A 16,652-nucleotide genomic window follows, 5' to 3' on the forward strand; every position below is an offset into this window, starting at 1 on the left:
GGAACGGATCAATGGGTGAAGAAATGGATTCTCTACAGAGGAACCATACCTGGGATGTTGTTGATCGACCAGAAGGAAAGAAGGTCATCAGTTGCAGGTGCTGTACAAGAAGAAGCCTGGTATTTCCCGGAGTTGAACCTGAGAGGCACAAATCAAGATTGGTTGCTCGTGGGTGTACGCAGAGAGGGCATAGACTATCAAGAAGTCTTTGCACCTGTTGTTAAACATGTCTCCATAAGGATATTGATGTCTGTAGTTGTGAATCAAGATATGGAGCTTGAACAAATGGACGTAAAACTGCATTTCTGCACGGAACTCTTGATCCGGAGCTGTACATGGAACAACCTGAGGGATTTGAGGTGAATCAAGGAAAGGATCAGGTCTGTCTACTGAAGAAATCTCTTTATGGCTTAAAACAGTCACCAAGGCTTTGGAACAAGCGATTTCATCAGTTTATGAAGAAGCAGAATTTTCTGAGAAGTGAACAAGATTCCTGTATTTATGTAAAGAGAGTTGAAAGCGGCTGGGTGTATTTGCTACTTTATGTGAACGATATGCTTCTAGCTGCAAAGAAATGGCAGAAATCGTCAAGATTACGGAAGTGCTGAGTTCAGAGTTTGAAATGAAGACATGGGCGCTGCAAGTCGGATCTTGGGCATTGACATCAAAGAGAGACATAAAGAAAGGTGTTCTGTATTTGTCTCAGTCGAACTACTTTTCCAAGGTGGTTTGGAGGTTTAACATGCATGAGGCTAAAACAGTGTGACACACCGATTTGGAGGACACTTTAAGTTATCTGCGGTTAAGGATGCTTCAGAATGCATTGATACAGAAAGATTTCCATACTCAAGTGCCGTAGGAAGTCTTATGTATGCAATGGTGGGAACAAGACCATATTTGTTTTATGTTATTGGGTTGATCAATAGGTTCATGAGCAAGCCTGGAGAGTTACATTGGGAAGCAGTAAAATGGTTGCTCAGATATGTTAAAGGTTCGTCTGACCTGAACTTGGTGTTTACGAAGAGTAAAGAGTTCAGGATACAAGGGTATTGTGATTCAGATTTTGCTGGAGATTTGGACAAGAGTAGATCAACCAGTGGATACGTGTTTACAGTGGGAGGTAATGCTGTGAGTTGGAGATCATGTCTTCAGTCTGTTGTAGCACTGTCAACTACAGAGGCTGAATATGTTGCGTTATCAGAAGCTGTGAAAGAGGCGATCTGGATAAAGGGTTTGATCAGTGATATGGGGTTCAAACAAGAGAAAGCAACGGTCTGGTGTGATTCACAATCTGCTATATGTTTGTCTAAGAACAACACGTTTCATGAAAGGGACAAAACATGTAGCAAGGAAGTATCATTTCATCAGATATATTATCAAAGATGGTGAGGTTGAAGTGAGCAAGATACACACTTCAAGGAATCCAGCGGACATTCTACCAAGTCTGTTCCTGTGAACAAGTTTGTTGCAGCCTTGGATCTTCTAAAGCTGACCAACTGAGACGAAGAGTCGTCACTGCCGGAGGTTAAGTCCTAAGTTTGTGTAGTATATCGAGAAGAGAAGATGAAACTTGAATCAAGGTGGAGAATGTTGAAGCTTTTGCTTTCTTGTGATTCAAGTTCAGAGAGGTTTCGGTTTGAAGCTGATTTGCGGTTTGAATTAAGAAGAAAGTCGGTTCAGTTGAAGCTGGTTATTGTACAGACTAAACCGGGAATTTGGCAAAAGAGGGAAGAAAGAAAGTGAAACTTCTGGTCGCGACAGAGTATTCACTTTACGTAGGGTTTTGCTATAAACCTTACATTCATGTCTTCTTTACGTTGTGGAGAGTTAAGACATTTGAGAGCTTTAGAGAGTTTGTTGCTCTGTTCTTGAGCTGTAAGAAAACACCATCTCCTGATTTATATACTGCCTGGATTGAATCCGGCCCCAGAGTAGACGTCATCACACCGATGCGTTGATACTGGGTTACCAAATCTCGTGTCTCTGTTTTTATTTCTTTTCTTGCTTGTCAAACACACGAGAGAAAGAGAGAGAGAGATAGTCACGAAACAGAACCATTTTCTTCTGAGTTTTTATAACAACTACTTTTTTTCTTTCTTTAAGCCGCTTTGAAATTGTTTCCTCATTAAAAGAATAGATTGATAAATTGACAGAACTAGAATACTTGCGCCAGTTACTATTTCATAGGATTTTTTTGTTTGTTTGCCAGAGTTATTATCTCATCATAGGTTAAAGTTTATGATGAAAACTGATAGCAACTCAAACATCAAAATTGAAAACAACTGGATGATGGTTGGGAGTATGTAGTCTTGTTCCTCCATTGATATTATTTTTCCTTATTTAGATTGTTCTTTAAAAACTAAACAGTTGTATATTTGGGTTTTGTCTTGTAGAATGTTTTTGTCAACCGTGAGAAGACTAAAGATTTCAAAAGCTTACCACTACTGATGTTTAAGTCTACTTGTGTTATATTAAAAGTAATGCCAAAAAAAAGTTTTGTCTTGTGTAAATCTATCAGTTATTTTATTAAATTTTTCTTGTTTTTCGTTTACGATGACAGTACATACATTCTGAACTCACACTGAAGATTCTCTTCGGTAATACCAAGTATCAACCAAGAAAAGTATAGAAGAATATTTGAAAAAACAAAATCAATTAGAAACAAACCAAACTTGGTTCGAGATAATGTTTCAGCTGGTCGAAATCACACATCACTGAATTTAATATTTGGTTTGATTGGTTCACTTGAACTATCTTGATCTAAAGTTCAATTTTCATAACATAATTTTCAAGAACGTCTGCGGGTGTATATATTCAGCACAGCAAATATAACACTCTATACACAATTTGTGAGAGTAAATTAATAAGGTGAATTCACCATATAAGAAGATTACCACCTGATGATCCAAGACAAGCTTAGATATATTAATAAGTTCATAATAATCAAATAAGTCGATGTGTGGTTGGATGTTACCTATTTTTTTCTTTTTAATCATTTTGGAAAATTATTTTTAGATATTATTAAAAATTAGAAAAGGGGTGCATGTTTTTGTCGAATGAGTGAATTTTAACTCGGTGACTATATATCTATATAATCCAACCATATAACGAAGTCAAAATGATTGATGTAAAAAAAAAGTCAAAATGATTTAGTCTAAACCAAAGTACAAAATTGATTTAGTCTAAACCAATTTGACATATATTTATAATTGTCTTTTTGAAATGTATGTTAATAATATTTAAAAAATATTTAGTTAATTAATTCGATGATTTTTAGCTTGAGTAGGAAGTTTATATAAGTTACTAAATCATATTCAAACAGAAATGAAAATAGAAGATATTTAAATGTAGTCGGTTGAGTAAGGTAATACAAAATTTGCCTATGAATTTTAGGCAAATTTACTAAAGAATTATAAATTATTAAACTCAATAAAAACAAATTTCTATGAATATAAATATATAACTTTTATATTATGTCTAACATATGAAAGTTCAAACAACACAAGTAATATTAGATTATCTTATATAAAATACATAATCTTAAAATGTCTCCAAAATTGTTTGTACAAACAATACAAATAATATTGGATATCCTTTTTCTTAAACTATTATTTAGATTTTATTTGATTTTGCAAGCATTTAGAATTTAAAAATGAATTAATGAAACCATTGGTTCGACATAAGAACCGTAGAAAATCATATTACATGAAACCAAACAAATATAATATAATTTAAGTATCACTGAAAATTGAAAAAATTTCGATCATTTCAACCGAATAAAACAAATAACTATGGATTTAAAATGTTATTTATATTTTAGTAGGTTAGAAAAAATAACGTAATACAGAACGAATATCCAGATTAAACAGACATAATCTCTTTTTATCTAAAAAGTAAGACTAGGAAAAATATTTGGAACTGAAGAACCGACCCAAAAATCAGGGTCCTGAACTCGATCAGACCCGGGATAAATAACCGAATGGATCCTAAAACTGATGTATCCGAAGAACCAGTATTCAAACCGATCTGAACCGAGAACCGAATGAGTTTCTGAAAGATATCCAAAATGTAAATATATATTTAAAAATATTGTTTACAATTATATATATAATTATTTCAAAAATTAAAATTATGATAAAATAAATATATTAATTATTTTGTGTATTTTGGATAAAATATGATAGTTTGATAGAAATATTCAATAAACAGTGTCTAATGAGTAATTTTAGTTATTTTTTTGGTTCTTTTGGTAGTTTGGATACAAAATATCCTAACCGAATCGGGTAATATGGTTACTTTGGGTACTATTATCCAAACATATTTCAGATACTTTGGTTATTCTGTTATTTTCAAGGTTTTTACATCAAAATCGAACCCAGCCGAACACGGAAGAACCCGACTCGAACCCGACTCAGAATTTTGTAATACCCGAACGGAACTTAATTTTCAAACTCGAAAAACCCGATATCCAAAAGAACTAACCCGTACCCAACGAATATCCAAATACCCATACCTATTAAAAAGATAACAAAATCAATAATCTCATCCCGTGTAAGGCACAGATTATTACCTAGTTACGAAGTATTTGATGTGTGGTTAAATGAATGGATTTTCTTACACACTCTTAATGTCTTATCCATTCACATCAATTATTTTACCATAGCCCCCTAATATTTAAATAATTATGAAATAGCTTCGTAACTTTGACTATTGTCATTCTTTTCCACATTTAAAAATAGAGCTCAAGAAAGAGAAACCCCCTTCATTCATTTGCCCGGGGAAAAAACTAAAAAAAGAAGATGATGATGATCGGTAAAATAAACAATCCTAGAATTAAATGGTCTCTCCTCTTTCGAATCTCTACCATTAGAAACCAAGATTCTCAATCAATATCTTCTAATAAATAAGACATGCAACTCATTGATGAAAAGAAAGAAACAAAAACTCGTTCTGTTTTTGTATTCTCCTCGTCCTTTTAACTCCAAAAACAACACATAAGATAGAAAAATGTCGTTTACAGGAACATTGGATAAATGCAAGGCATGTGACAAAACCGTCTACGTGATGGATTTGTTGACGTTAGAAGGAAACACTTATCACAAAAACTGCTTCAGATGCAGCCATTGCAATGGCGCTCTCGTGGTACTTCTCTTCCTTCTTTCTTTCTTTCTTCATTGTTACTATGTTTCTACAGTGCCTTGAAACTCTATTCTCAAACAGATAAGTAACTACTCATCAATGGATGGAGTTCTTTACTGCAAGCGTCACTTCGAGCAGCTTTTTAAAGAATCTGTCAAGAGCCTTCACACAGGTCTCTTTAGTTTATCTCTTCCTTGGTTTTGTTTTCGAATGTTTTCTCATTTGTCTTTGCTAACTTCATCTAATTACATTAGCAGGAAAGACAGAGAAGCCGAATGATCAGCTGGTAATGAACTTTTAGTTTGCATGTTTCTTTCATCATCAATCTAATCTTTTTTTTCCCTTTGAATCTCTTAAAGACTCGAGCTCCAAGCAAGTTATCTTCATTCTTCAGTGGAACACAAGACAAGTGTGCGACTTGTCAGAAAACAGTCTATCCACTCGAGAAAGTTACAATGGAAGGAGAATGTTTCCACAAGACTTGTTTCAAGTGTGCGCACAGTGGTTGTCCTTTGACTCACTCTTCATACGCTTCTCTCAACGGTGTACTCTACTGTAAAGTCCATTTCAACCAGCTCTTTCTTGAGAAAGGAAGTTACAATAACGTCCATCAAGCTGCCGCTAACCACCGTAGGTCAGCCTCTTCTGGTGCCTCTTCTCCTCCTCATGATGACCACAAACCTGAAGACGAGGCAGCTGTTCCCGAGGGTGAAGGAGGAGGAGAAGAAGCAGCCCCTGAAGCTGCAGGAGAAGAAAAGCCTGAGCCTGTGACTGCGGCTGAGTAACTATCTTTATCAGTTCTCAAGTTTGAAGTTTTATATGCTTTTTATGTTTAAAAATTAATATATGGTATACAATCATTTGCTAATTCTTTTTGTAAATTATTGTAAAGCATGGAGAGAATCTGTTGTAAAAACAAACCTTTAACATCCATTTTCTAAACATTTTATTCTTATAAATCAAAATTCAAACATATTGGAATCACATGTAAACACATACTTCTCTCCATTTCTGATATGTAAATAATCAAAAGTTGTGAAAATTTGCCAAGAATAGTCAAACTCTGGCAGTGTTCTTGAGATGGATACTGTTTCAAGACATGAACAGAGCCTTGCATTTTGCCATTGTATCATCCGGACTAGTAACTGGAACGCAAAAGAAACAATTTTACTGGTCATGAAAGTGTCGATAACACAAATACTACAGAGATAAACAGATGATATATCTGACCTGAATGGCCAATTGTTTTTGGTGATTCATAGATTTCATAATCGTTTCCACCCTGCAGGAAGTTAAAGTCATGTTGTTACACATCAAGCTCAATGGAAAATCATTCAAATTACTCTTTAAGTTTGGAAAGTTAAGTTGATTTTTTTTACCTCATAGGTTTTGTCACCGAAGAAATGGATTTCACTGAAATCCTCAAGGTATTGCAAACAATAAGTCTTATCCCAACCTTTAGGGAAGACCTGAGTCATAAAAATGGAACTAGACTCAGTAATACATAAATTTGTCATAACTAATTATTATAATCCACATTTCCAGTTAAACTCACATCGAAGCTAATCTGTCCTCCAATAGAGAAAGTAAGGTTAAGATGCGCAAACCGCTCACGAAGTTCAGCCACCATCTTTGGTCGGATGTTTTGAACCTTTTTTTAAGACTAAAACGTTAGAACGATATCAACACTAATAAACAAACAATGCTCATGATTGATTTTTCTATAAGGAACCGAACTAAAAAAAGTTTCTCTTACCTTATCATATTTCTCGAACTCGTCTCTTTCTTCTTGGCTGCAGTTGCGACCAATCGGTGACACATTAAGCATTCCATTTCGAAATTCTATAAATGTTCCCCTGTGCATACAAATTTCAAGAAGAAGCGGCATCTTTAATAAACTTGTAAGGTAAACAAAACGTTGACTCGAGAGACTAGAGGTTGATCTTTATAAGTACCTTTTGATTGGAATATCCAAGTCTGCAATGTAGTGCAGCGCGAAATTTATCAACTCCTGCATCATCAAATGTATGCTATCATCAATTATTCAAACAACATGCACTTGCATACGCCCCACCATCAATTAAACATGTAAAGCAACTGCTGCTATCTACTACACATAAGGGACAATGATTTACCTTGAGCTTATCTTCTCCAAGGTGCAGCTTCAGGCTCTGAGAAAAAAGAAACAAACTATTTAAAAAAAAAACGATCAAGAAACAATGTGGGTAAAGTAAAAGCTGTGTGTTTCATAAGCACCTGGATTCCAATGGGCTTCCCATCTTTATGGGCAACAAGACCATTCTCAGAGAAGCAATAATCATAGTCGGTAGTGACTGCAAGAAAATACAAACACGAAAGCGTTAGCCAAACAGATGGAGACTCACAAGGCAAGAAAGTAGAGCCATATCTTAGATAAAGACAGAGACTTTAGAGACCTCAAACACATTCCAGAATCAAAACAGACATAAACTATCAGCAGCTATACTAATATATAGACTTAAAGGATCTTGTGTTGTGTATCATTGTTGTTGATGGATGGATCTAGTCAACGATCTAAACCAGAGAACAGAACAAAAGAGTGAGCTTTCTAATCAATGTAGCAAAAAGATCCTATCTTTAGAAACCAAATCGAGCTTCTAAGAAGAGAGCATAGCTTCTACGAATAACGTACCTGTTTTGCCAAGCTGCTCAGAAATCTTGCTTAAATCAGATCCACCAACGACTCCAACAGTAACCACCTGAAACTCTCACAGACATTTCATCAAACACTAACCAGGCATAAAACCCAATTCACAGAAGCTACAACAATGAGTCATCATCATACCTTGCGCAATTCTCTGATAAAATGGAGCAGTTCAGGAGTAGCTTCCTTCCTTGGAGCAGTGAGAGTACCGTCGACATCGAACAAAGCGATCACTCCTGGCTTTCTGGCCGCCATTGAATGATGAAGAGATTTCAAAGATAATGGCGGAATAATATTAAACGAGTGTGGAGGACCGATCTGATCGTGTAACGAAAGAGTGTCGCTTAATATATGGTCCCTCTCACTTTTTTGTCCTAGAGATCTGTGATTGGTTGATAAAGTAATCGTGACGCATTAAAATCATTACTTCCTGCTTTTTGACTTTAGTCTAGATATTTGATTCAGTCAGATATATAATACTACTAGTATGGTTGAAATTGAATGTAGTGCTTGTGATCGAAAGAAAGAGTTCTTTCATGTCTTCCCAATGGGCCTGATAACTTGGAAGCCCATAATCATCTTCAGATAAATTCTGTCCATGTGTCATTTAATTTTTTTCCAGTGGTGTTAATTATTTTTTGCTCATTCTTTCAAAAATCAATTTTAACTTTACGACTCTTTATTTCTCGGGCTTTGTTTGCTTCTGTGCAGTTCAGTGCTGCGAGAGGACCATCATCACTTTCGTCATATCATATGTTGCACAGAGACGGATATGGGGAACATAGACAGCTACGAAAGCCGGAACAGAAAACAATAAAACTAAAATTTTATAGAAATGGGTACTGCACATATATATAAATAAAATACATATATACTCATTTATTAAAAAATAAAGATAAATACACTATATATCTTCATATAAAACAGTTTAATATAATATTTTAAAAAGCAATAATAAGAAAAACAATTCTTAAACCATTTATTATCAAAATTTGGTTCATTAATAACAAGTTCATAAACATATCAATCAATAAAATTATAAACTCAAAATCTCGTTAAGCTCTTACTTTTAATTGTCTTTTTAAGAAAAAAAGTAAATGAATTAGATTAGAATGTGTAAATCTGTTCTTAAAGTAGTGAGATGTATATTTTGTTTTAAACTCTTACTTTTAGTTAAACTCTTACTTTTAATTTTCTTTTTTACACCCTCTAATCTAATTCATTTACCTTTTCTTAATAATCTATTTCATTTACTTTTTTCTTAAAAAGAAAACTAAAGTAAGAGTTTAACGAGATTTGAGTTTATAATTTTATTGATATGTTTATGAACTTTTTATTAATGAACCAAATTTTGATAATAAATGGTTTAAGGATTTTTTTCTTATTATTGTTATTTAAAATATTATATTAAACTGTTTTATATGAAGATATATAGTGTATTTATCTTTATTTTTCAATATATGAGTATATATATTATATATATATGTGTGTCATACCCGTTTTATAAGTTTTGCCGTTTCCCGTTCCCGCTCCTGTATCCGTATCTGTCCCATATCCGTCTCGGTGCAACATAGCTTATAAACCTCCTCTTTCATTTCTGAAATAGAAGAAGAAAAAGAACACTCATCTAGTATCTCATCTAACTCTCAAGAGCAGGATCTATTCGCTCCAACACTGAAAGGCATACCTTAGTCCCTTCGCTCTACAATCTATGAGTTAAATTTTCTGAAAAACAAAATGCACTCTTGGATACAGTTTAGTTCTACTGATATCATCAATGCAAGTGATAGAGCCACTCTACACTGATCAATGTCTATTGCCTTACCAGAAAATGAAGTCTTCCCACATCTGTTCACTCCAAGTCTCCAACTATCATTTATAAATGTTTATGTGTTATGTATTATCAAAAATGAATTGCTTGAATTTATGAGACATTCCATGGTTTGATCGCTGGTCGGAAATGGGAGTTTTGATTCGTATATTTGATGAGAGAGGCTTTATTAATATGGAAATTAGTTTGCAAGCCACGATGAATGATGTGATTATCCAACATAAGAGGAAGAGGCACAGAGTTAAGACGTACAATGAAGTTGAAGACATCATTTACTCCATAAAAGATTTGAGGATGGAGGGTGATGATGTTAACCTATGGAAGAGAGGTTCTGACTATCACACAAGCTTCACTACTCACGAGACATGGGAGTTCACTAGGCTGGTTCAACAGAAATGTGTTTAGGAGCAAGTTGTTTGGTTCTCTCATGCTATGCCTAAATACTCCTTTATAATATGGCTGGCGATGCATAATAGGCTCACTATGGCAAATCATATGCTGCGATGGAACATGGATTTACCAACTCAGTGTGTGCTTTGCAACAACTCGGCTGAATCTCTTAACCATTTGTTCTTCTCCTGTGAGTATTCTTCCTAGATATGGCGCAACCTTACGCAAGGTATACTCTAAAGGAATCATACAACGTCTTGGAATGAGATTGGTCAGGTCCTCTCAACTTCACATCTTGATTTCAAGTCGAGGTTGTGTGTTAGATACACTATGAAGGCTTCCATTCACATGATTTGGTGTGCAAGGAATAAGCATCTACATAGGGAAGCTTCCCATTCAACTCAAGTTTTATATTAACTTTTGGATAAGAATGTGAGGAATCGACTTGTTTTAACTGAAGTCTACGGACAACAAGAAACATAAAGGTCTTATGCAATTTTGGTTTGGCACTAGATTGTAAAGTTTTTGTTTCGAGAGTTTCAAATTTAGACTATATTTGATGTATAAAACATGTTTTTTAATAAATTTGACACTATATTAAAAAAAAGAATCACGAGAAAAATTTAAGAAAAAAATGTTGGAACTATATGGTCGGGTTTTAGGAAAATTGTCTATATTTATTGTGAGAGTAAAAGTCTAGATGATTATAAAACATCCCACAAAAAAAATAACATTTTTTTATCAAATATGGTGGAGAATAGAGATCGATATATCGTTTTTATTTGGTTCAAGAGTTGATTGTGATAGCCAATATTTGCAACAGAAATTTACTTATTTGGACCACCCAGCATCGTAAATTTACAATCACCTACTATACATAATGTCCAACATTACATAGTACTTATCGCTGACTGATATGTTGACTATCAAATACACACTTTTCTTTTGTTAAGAACGACCAAAAGTGAAAAGTCACGATAAAGTCTTTGTTTAACATTCAAATCTCTCCATCTAATTAAATTAACTTACATATGTCATGCGCACATCATATTTGTTGACGTCGCCTATATGACATAAGCAACTAATCTAATGATCAACTCGATAGAGCGAGAAGCATAGTACAAACAAAACGGAGAGTTTCTCAAGTCACCAGATAATTAGGTCGGGTATATAGTTGATATATAGTATAATGTTACTTATCATTTTTAATTTTCCTCAACATATGCATTAATGACTAATGTATTATTTTTCAGCATGATATTAACTCTGATTTGTATTATAAATTCAGATTCTCACCAAATGCTCCCACGATAACAACCTTTGGTATGCATGTGGATGCAGATCTAAAACTCATAGATTGCAATTTGAGAGACAACAATGACATTCGTTAATTAACCCTAACTTGTAAATTGTTGTAAAAAAGTTTTTTTTTTTAAAACGCCCAACTCGTAAATTATGATTAATTTGTCTTCTTTATTCACAATCGTCAAAACAGTTTAGAAATAATTTGTAATAATAGGGGTAGACACTTTACCCGATATCCGAAACCGCACCCGAATCCGACCCGAAAAACTCGAACCGAAATCCGAACCGAAGTAGCAAAATACCCGAATAGATATTAAGTTAAGAGAAATTGGATATCTGAATCCAAACGGGTAATACCCGAACCCGAATGGATATCCGAAGATAACTGAATATATATATACTGACCCTTATATCTCTAGTTTACATCTCTTATTTTATTTAAAATATTTATATTGATGCTACAAATACTTCAATATCATATAATATACATAAAATTAAAGAGAAAATGATTTGATATTCACTTAAAATGCATGTTAAGCTTTTTGTTTCATGTATTAACAAAATTTACATCTGAAATTTAAAAGTAATAATAAAACTAATGTTTATTTATTTTTGAAACGTTATTTCTAAATCTATTAATCATTTAATCTATTAAAAATAAAAAATAAGTTAAGTAAAATCTATATTTTTAAATATAATAAACTTTAGAAAATGAAAAATTAATTTTTTTTCTTTTAAAATCTCAATATCCGAATCCGATCTGAAATAACCGAACCCAAATTAAAAATATCTGAACCCGACCCGAAATACAGAAATACCCGAACGGATATTATAACCCTATACCGAAATATCCGAAAATCCGAAATACCCGATCCGAACCTGAATGAATATCCGAACGTCCACCCCTATGTAACATGACCACACAAGCGTGTGGTCGAGTGGTCCAGCGGATTTGGGAAGGTGCTAAACACTCTGAATTCGAAATTTATCAAACTTAGATTTACTTGTTTGTGTGATCAGACAATATGAATATCTAATTTTCATTGCGAGCAATCGGATCTGTCCAACGATGGTAAATAGGTTTTTAGGGAATTAGTCGGTTGGTCTCGGTCTGCCGGACACTCTCGGTTATTATAAAGTTAATAATAATAATCTGTAACATTGACTATGTTTGATCAAAGACAACACGACAACATTAAAGAAAACAAGTACAATGTAATTGATTGTGTGCCTAATCCATATTCTATGAAATAACGAGGCGATACCCGATAAATTTCCAGATTATTATGTGCCTAATCCATATAACTAGGCAATCCCCGAAATTTCCAGATTATTATTATTATTATTATTATTATTGTTTTGATCAAATCTGTAATGATTATTCAGAACTGCAAGCTAAGCCGGTCATATCAATCTGGTCATATAGTAATATATCAATCTGGTCATATCTAGCAAAAAAAAAATATTAAAAAGTGGTCGACTGAATCGTGGTAGTTTTTAACTTTTGAAACAGAGATGTACATATATGATTCCTTCTCCACAGTTTTTTCCTTGTCCACTGTTATATGTCAGCTACGTCACTATGCCAGAGCAGCCAGACGCGCGTCGTTAGGAAAGACTTATAGGCATGCATGCAGTTAATTGTGTATGTGTTTGTTGGCCAAGATTTGGAAGACTTTGTTTCTACCTTTCCCAGCTATTACCTACATCAACTGTTTGAATATGGATGAAGCACGTAACTAGAATTATAATCTTTTAAAAATTGTTATTCTTGCGAGAAACACAAGCAACAATTAAATTAGCTAGTCCGTCAAAACAAACCATCATTCATATATTTACGCATGCAAATGTATGAGAAATTGGCTCTAGAGTGTTCTCGGACGGTACGTTAATTGTTCTTCCTCCAAATCCAACAGCCATTGTAGCTCTTCGTGTTACGAGAGGGTTTAAATCCACTTTAAGCGTTTCAAATCATTATATCACTAAAAAAAATCATTATATCACCAAAATATATGATTATACATATAAGCTTTGAAAACGAAAAAAAAAAGAATAGGAGATTCTATTTAGTATTTACAGACAATTTTAAATTTTACTAACTGGCATATGATTGTACTTCATATTTCTATAGAATGGTCTCATTTTTTAAAACAGAATTTTGGTCCAAAAAACAAGAAGCATGCAAGTCTAGACAGATCAACCAAGAAGACCTGAAATTTCGTTCGAACTCTCGTCCCAAACTTCCTATAAAAATATCATTTTTTTTCAAAAAGTCAAGTCATTATCGCTCAGTGCACGCCACGTGAAGAATCAACAACGACTAGTAACGCCAAAGACGACTTTGTCAAGGTTTAGGTTCCACTCAATCTTTTTGTTGTCATAAGGAATAAACAACAACTGTACTTTTAGTATTTTTCTTCAATGTAGTTTCTAATTTCGTAGTTTCCTATTAATATACACATGGAATAATTTTCTAAAACTGCACTTGTTGACAAAAATAATTTACCATACAAAAAGAGATGCATGGAAATATGACGGCTTGAGCTCTTCCTTTACCAGAAATTACGACAAGAAAAAAAAATTGTTTAGGTCTTTGAGGTGGATACGCCCCCAACTCTTTGAAAAGTTGTGTATCGAAATTTAAAGGGGAAAAAGAAGTTACTGTGTTAAAAAAAGGGGAAAAAGTAGTTATGAAAGCAATTTATTAATAGATTGCATAATTACTGTGTTAAAAAAAAATAGATTGCATAATTTAAACGTGTACGGTGATATACTGATACATGTCATGATCAACTACAAAGCACGGAGTAGCATCCTCGAACCGTCCGATCAGGCATCCTCGAACCGTCCGATCATGCATCCTCGAACCATCCAATCTACAACGTCATTATCCCATCTACATTTTAAAACTTATCTAACTTATCTAACTTATCAAAATAGTATTTAATTTACTTTTGTTAACACTGAGCTACAAATCATTTAGTAACATTTTACTACTTTTCATGGGTGCAACTGAATTATACTTTTATGGAATAATTTTTGTCTGAATGCTTAAATCTTTCAAAATTTTATAATTTTCACCCGTTTAAATGAAAAAAGAATAATAGAAAATTACTCTTGTTTATTCTGTATTATTTTATAGCATTCCAGAAAAACATCTCTTTGAAAAATTATTCCACATTAAAAAGTGATATTAGTATCCAGGATCGGGATAGTTTACTTTTATTAAACTGAGCTACAAATCATTTAATAACAATTTACTATTTTTCATGGGTGCAACTGAATTATAATTTCATGGAATAATTTTTGTCTAAATACTTAAAAATCTTTCAAAATTTTATAATTTTCACTTGTTTAAATGAATAAAATAATAATAGAAAAATTAGTCTAGTTTATTCTATACTATGTTTTAGCATTCCAGAAAAAAACATCTCTTTGAAAAATCATTCCACATTAAAAAGTGATATTAGTATACGGATTCAAATTTTTTAAATATATTCAATTAATTTTTTTATTAATAATTATAGTTGATATATTAATATTTATACATAAAATTAATCTTATAATATAATATTTTAATATTTTCTAATCTTATTTATATATATAAGACTTTTGTGTAAATATTTAGTTAATATATTACTTAAAATATTTTTATAAAATGATTTTAAAAAAAATTTAATGTTTATGAATCCGGATCGAATACTTGCAGATAATACAATATTAGAACGGTATCTAAAATCCGGATATCCGAAAAGCACAAATCTAAATCATGATACTAATATCATGGATCCAACAGATCCAAATCTGAGTATCTTAAAATATTCGTGATCCGATCCATCTAATTCCTAGTTACAAACTATATATATTATTTTAGAATCCATTATGTATATATATAGGGCCATTAAAGTGTTGAAGTTATCCCCAACCGTTGGATTACGAGAAATAAAAGTATTGAGAATTTCCGAGAAACAGTATTAAACTTCGTACAAGCTGAGTTGAAACAACGTGGAAAAATCCGCGCGAGTTCTTTAACCAGTTTGCAATAAACGTATATATAAACCTAATATTCACACTCTCCCTCACTTCACGAAACAAAACAATAAGGAATCAAATCTCCTTTGCACAGGATTGTACTTTATAAACATATATAAACACACATGACATCAAAAGCCATGACGTATTCAACAATGAAACGGTCACTGGAGATTGAGTTAATATCAGCGGAAGGACTCAAGGTAGATCGAAAACCTGTGAAGAGAAAGACATTCTGCGTCCTCAAAATAGACCAGGAGACTCGAGCTTGTAAACCGGATGAACTTGGTGGGAGTTATCCGGTTTGGAAAAATAAGATCGAGATGGACATAGCGATGAACGGGAGTGTAAGGTTTATCTCTATCGAGGTGTTATATAAAACAAGTGGTGGAGCTGAGAAGAGTGTTGGTCTCGCTAAGATTCCACTGACGGATTTCATGGGAGGTTTTGCTCCTCAAGGGCATTTAAACTTCTTGAGTTACAGGTTGAGAGATGAGTATGGTGACAAAAGCGGGATCGTCAATGTGTCAATAATGGTGAAGCCTGACGGTAACAGTTTAAAATACTCACCTCCTTCAGTGCCGGCTCCAGCGGGTTATAAGGCGTGTTCTTCACAGGCGGCGGCGAATGGTCATATGTGGAGACCGAGGACATCTTCATCAACGGCTGTGACGGCTGGTTATGGAGGTCGTGTAGTAACAGGACTTCCTGTTTGGGGTGCGTTTCCACGGTCGTCTTAAGTTCTTGTTTTTACACTTTTGTCTGAACAGATTTCTCTTAATGTTTTTGTTTGCAATATATGTATTCCGAAAATGGGGATTCAGGGTGAAAAAATGCTTGATTAATCATGAAATCTGGTACATAAATAAGTATTATGAAATAAAAAAATAAGGTACATTTTACCTCTGAAGTCTTATTCTGACATGATTTTTATTGATCAGCAATCTTGCAATCTGAACCAACAGAGAATCATAATATTTTTTTTGTTTGTTTGAGAATTAGGAACAAAGAAATTGTCCGTAGCAGCCAAAAATGGTATCCAAATCAACGACCAAGAAAGAGCCGTTCATATGTGAAAAATAAACAACTAGTAATGAGTTATAACATGAAAACTAGCTATAACATGGTGTAAATATCAAAAGTTATTGACATAGTACAAATTAAAAGTTCGGGCTTATTGCAAAAGTGACTCAAAACTTGAATTCAAACAGAAAACTAACTTTTTCTTTTGACTCATTTTTTTTTTAATTTTTAATCCCACATCTGCATTTT

The 16,652-nt window shown here is 33.4% G+C and overlaps 3 protein-coding genes across 3 annotated transcripts; 2 read left to right on the top strand and 1 right to left on the bottom strand.

Moving 5' to 3' along the window:
* Positions 1–4,950: 4,950 nt before the first annotated feature.
* Positions 4,951–6,004, top strand: LOC130509451 (LIM domain-containing protein PLIM2a-like). Its single transcript, XM_057005433.1, has 4 exons — positions 4,951–5,142; positions 5,221–5,311; positions 5,397–5,425; positions 5,499–6,004. Exons 1-4 carry the CDS (start codon positions 5,008–5,010, stop codon positions 5,922–5,924), a joined length of 681 nt encoding a protein of 226 aa, XP_056861413.1. The 5' UTR covers positions 4,951–5,007; the 3' UTR covers positions 5,925–6,004.
* Positions 6,005–6,040: 36 nt separating this feature from the next.
* On the bottom strand, positions 6,041–8,213 carry LOC130509450 (phosphomannomutase). Its single transcript, XM_057005432.1, has 10 exons — positions 7,964–8,213; positions 7,811–7,877; positions 7,396–7,472; positions 7,275–7,310; positions 7,095–7,150; positions 6,896–6,995; positions 6,695–6,790; positions 6,519–6,608; positions 6,370–6,421; positions 6,041–6,284 (listed from the first exon to the last, which is right to left on the bottom strand). Exons 1-10 carry the CDS (start codon positions 8,075–8,077, stop codon positions 6,232–6,234), a joined length of 741 nt encoding a protein of 246 aa, XP_056861412.1. The 5' UTR covers positions 8,078–8,213; the 3' UTR covers positions 6,041–6,231.
* A 7,238-nt stretch (positions 8,214–15,451) lies between these two features.
* LOC108838436 (BON1-associated protein 2-like) lies at positions 15,452–16,284 on the top strand. Its single transcript, XM_018611373.2, has one exon. The coding sequence runs from the start codon at positions 15,506–15,508 to the stop codon at positions 16,118–16,120; it is 615 nt and encodes a 204-aa protein (XP_018466875.1). The 5' UTR covers positions 15,452–15,505; the 3' UTR covers positions 16,121–16,284.
* The last annotated feature ends 368 nt before the right edge of the window (positions 16,285–16,652 follow it).

This window comes from Raphanus sativus, chromosome 3, assembly GCF_000801105.2.
Source record: "Raphanus sativus cultivar WK10039 chromosome 3, ASM80110v3, whole genome shotgun sequence".
Classification (NCBI taxonomy): domain Eukaryota; kingdom Viridiplantae; phylum Streptophyta; class Magnoliopsida; order Brassicales; family Brassicaceae; genus Raphanus; species Raphanus sativus.

What these genes read in the sequence shown, in the direction of transcription:
- LOC130509451 (XM_057005433.1), top strand. Translation starts at nt 5,008, where the DNA reads ATGTCGTTTACAGGAACATTGGATAAATGCAAGGCATGTGACAAAACC. An exon ending in ATTGCAATGGCGCTCTCGTG is followed by an intron (nt 5,143 to 5,220) that starts GTACTTCTCTTC and finishes ATTCTCAAACAG; the next exon opens with ATAAGTAACTACTCATCAAT. An exon ending in TGTCAAGAGCCTTCACACAG is followed by an intron (nt 5,312 to 5,396) that starts GTCTCTTTAGTT and finishes TTACATTAGCAG; the next exon opens with GAAAGACAGAGAAGCCGAAT.
- LOC130509450 (XM_057005432.1), bottom strand. Translation starts at nt 8,077, where the DNA reads ATGGCGGCCAGAAAGCCAGGAGTGATCGCTTTGTTCGATGTCGACGGT. An exon ending in AGTTCGAGAAATATGATAAG is followed by an intron (nt 6,791 to 6,895) that starts GTAAGAGAAACT and finishes TCTTAAAAAAAG; the next exon opens with GTTCAAAACATCCGACCAAA. An exon ending in GAGGACAGATTAGCTTCGAT is followed by an intron (nt 6,609 to 6,694) that starts GTGAGTTTAACT and finishes TTTATGACTCAG; the next exon opens with GTCTTCCCTAAAGGTTGGGA.
- LOC108838436 (XM_018611373.2), top strand. Translation starts at nt 15,506, where the DNA reads ATGACATCAAAAGCCATGACGTATTCAACAATGAAACGGTCACTGGAG.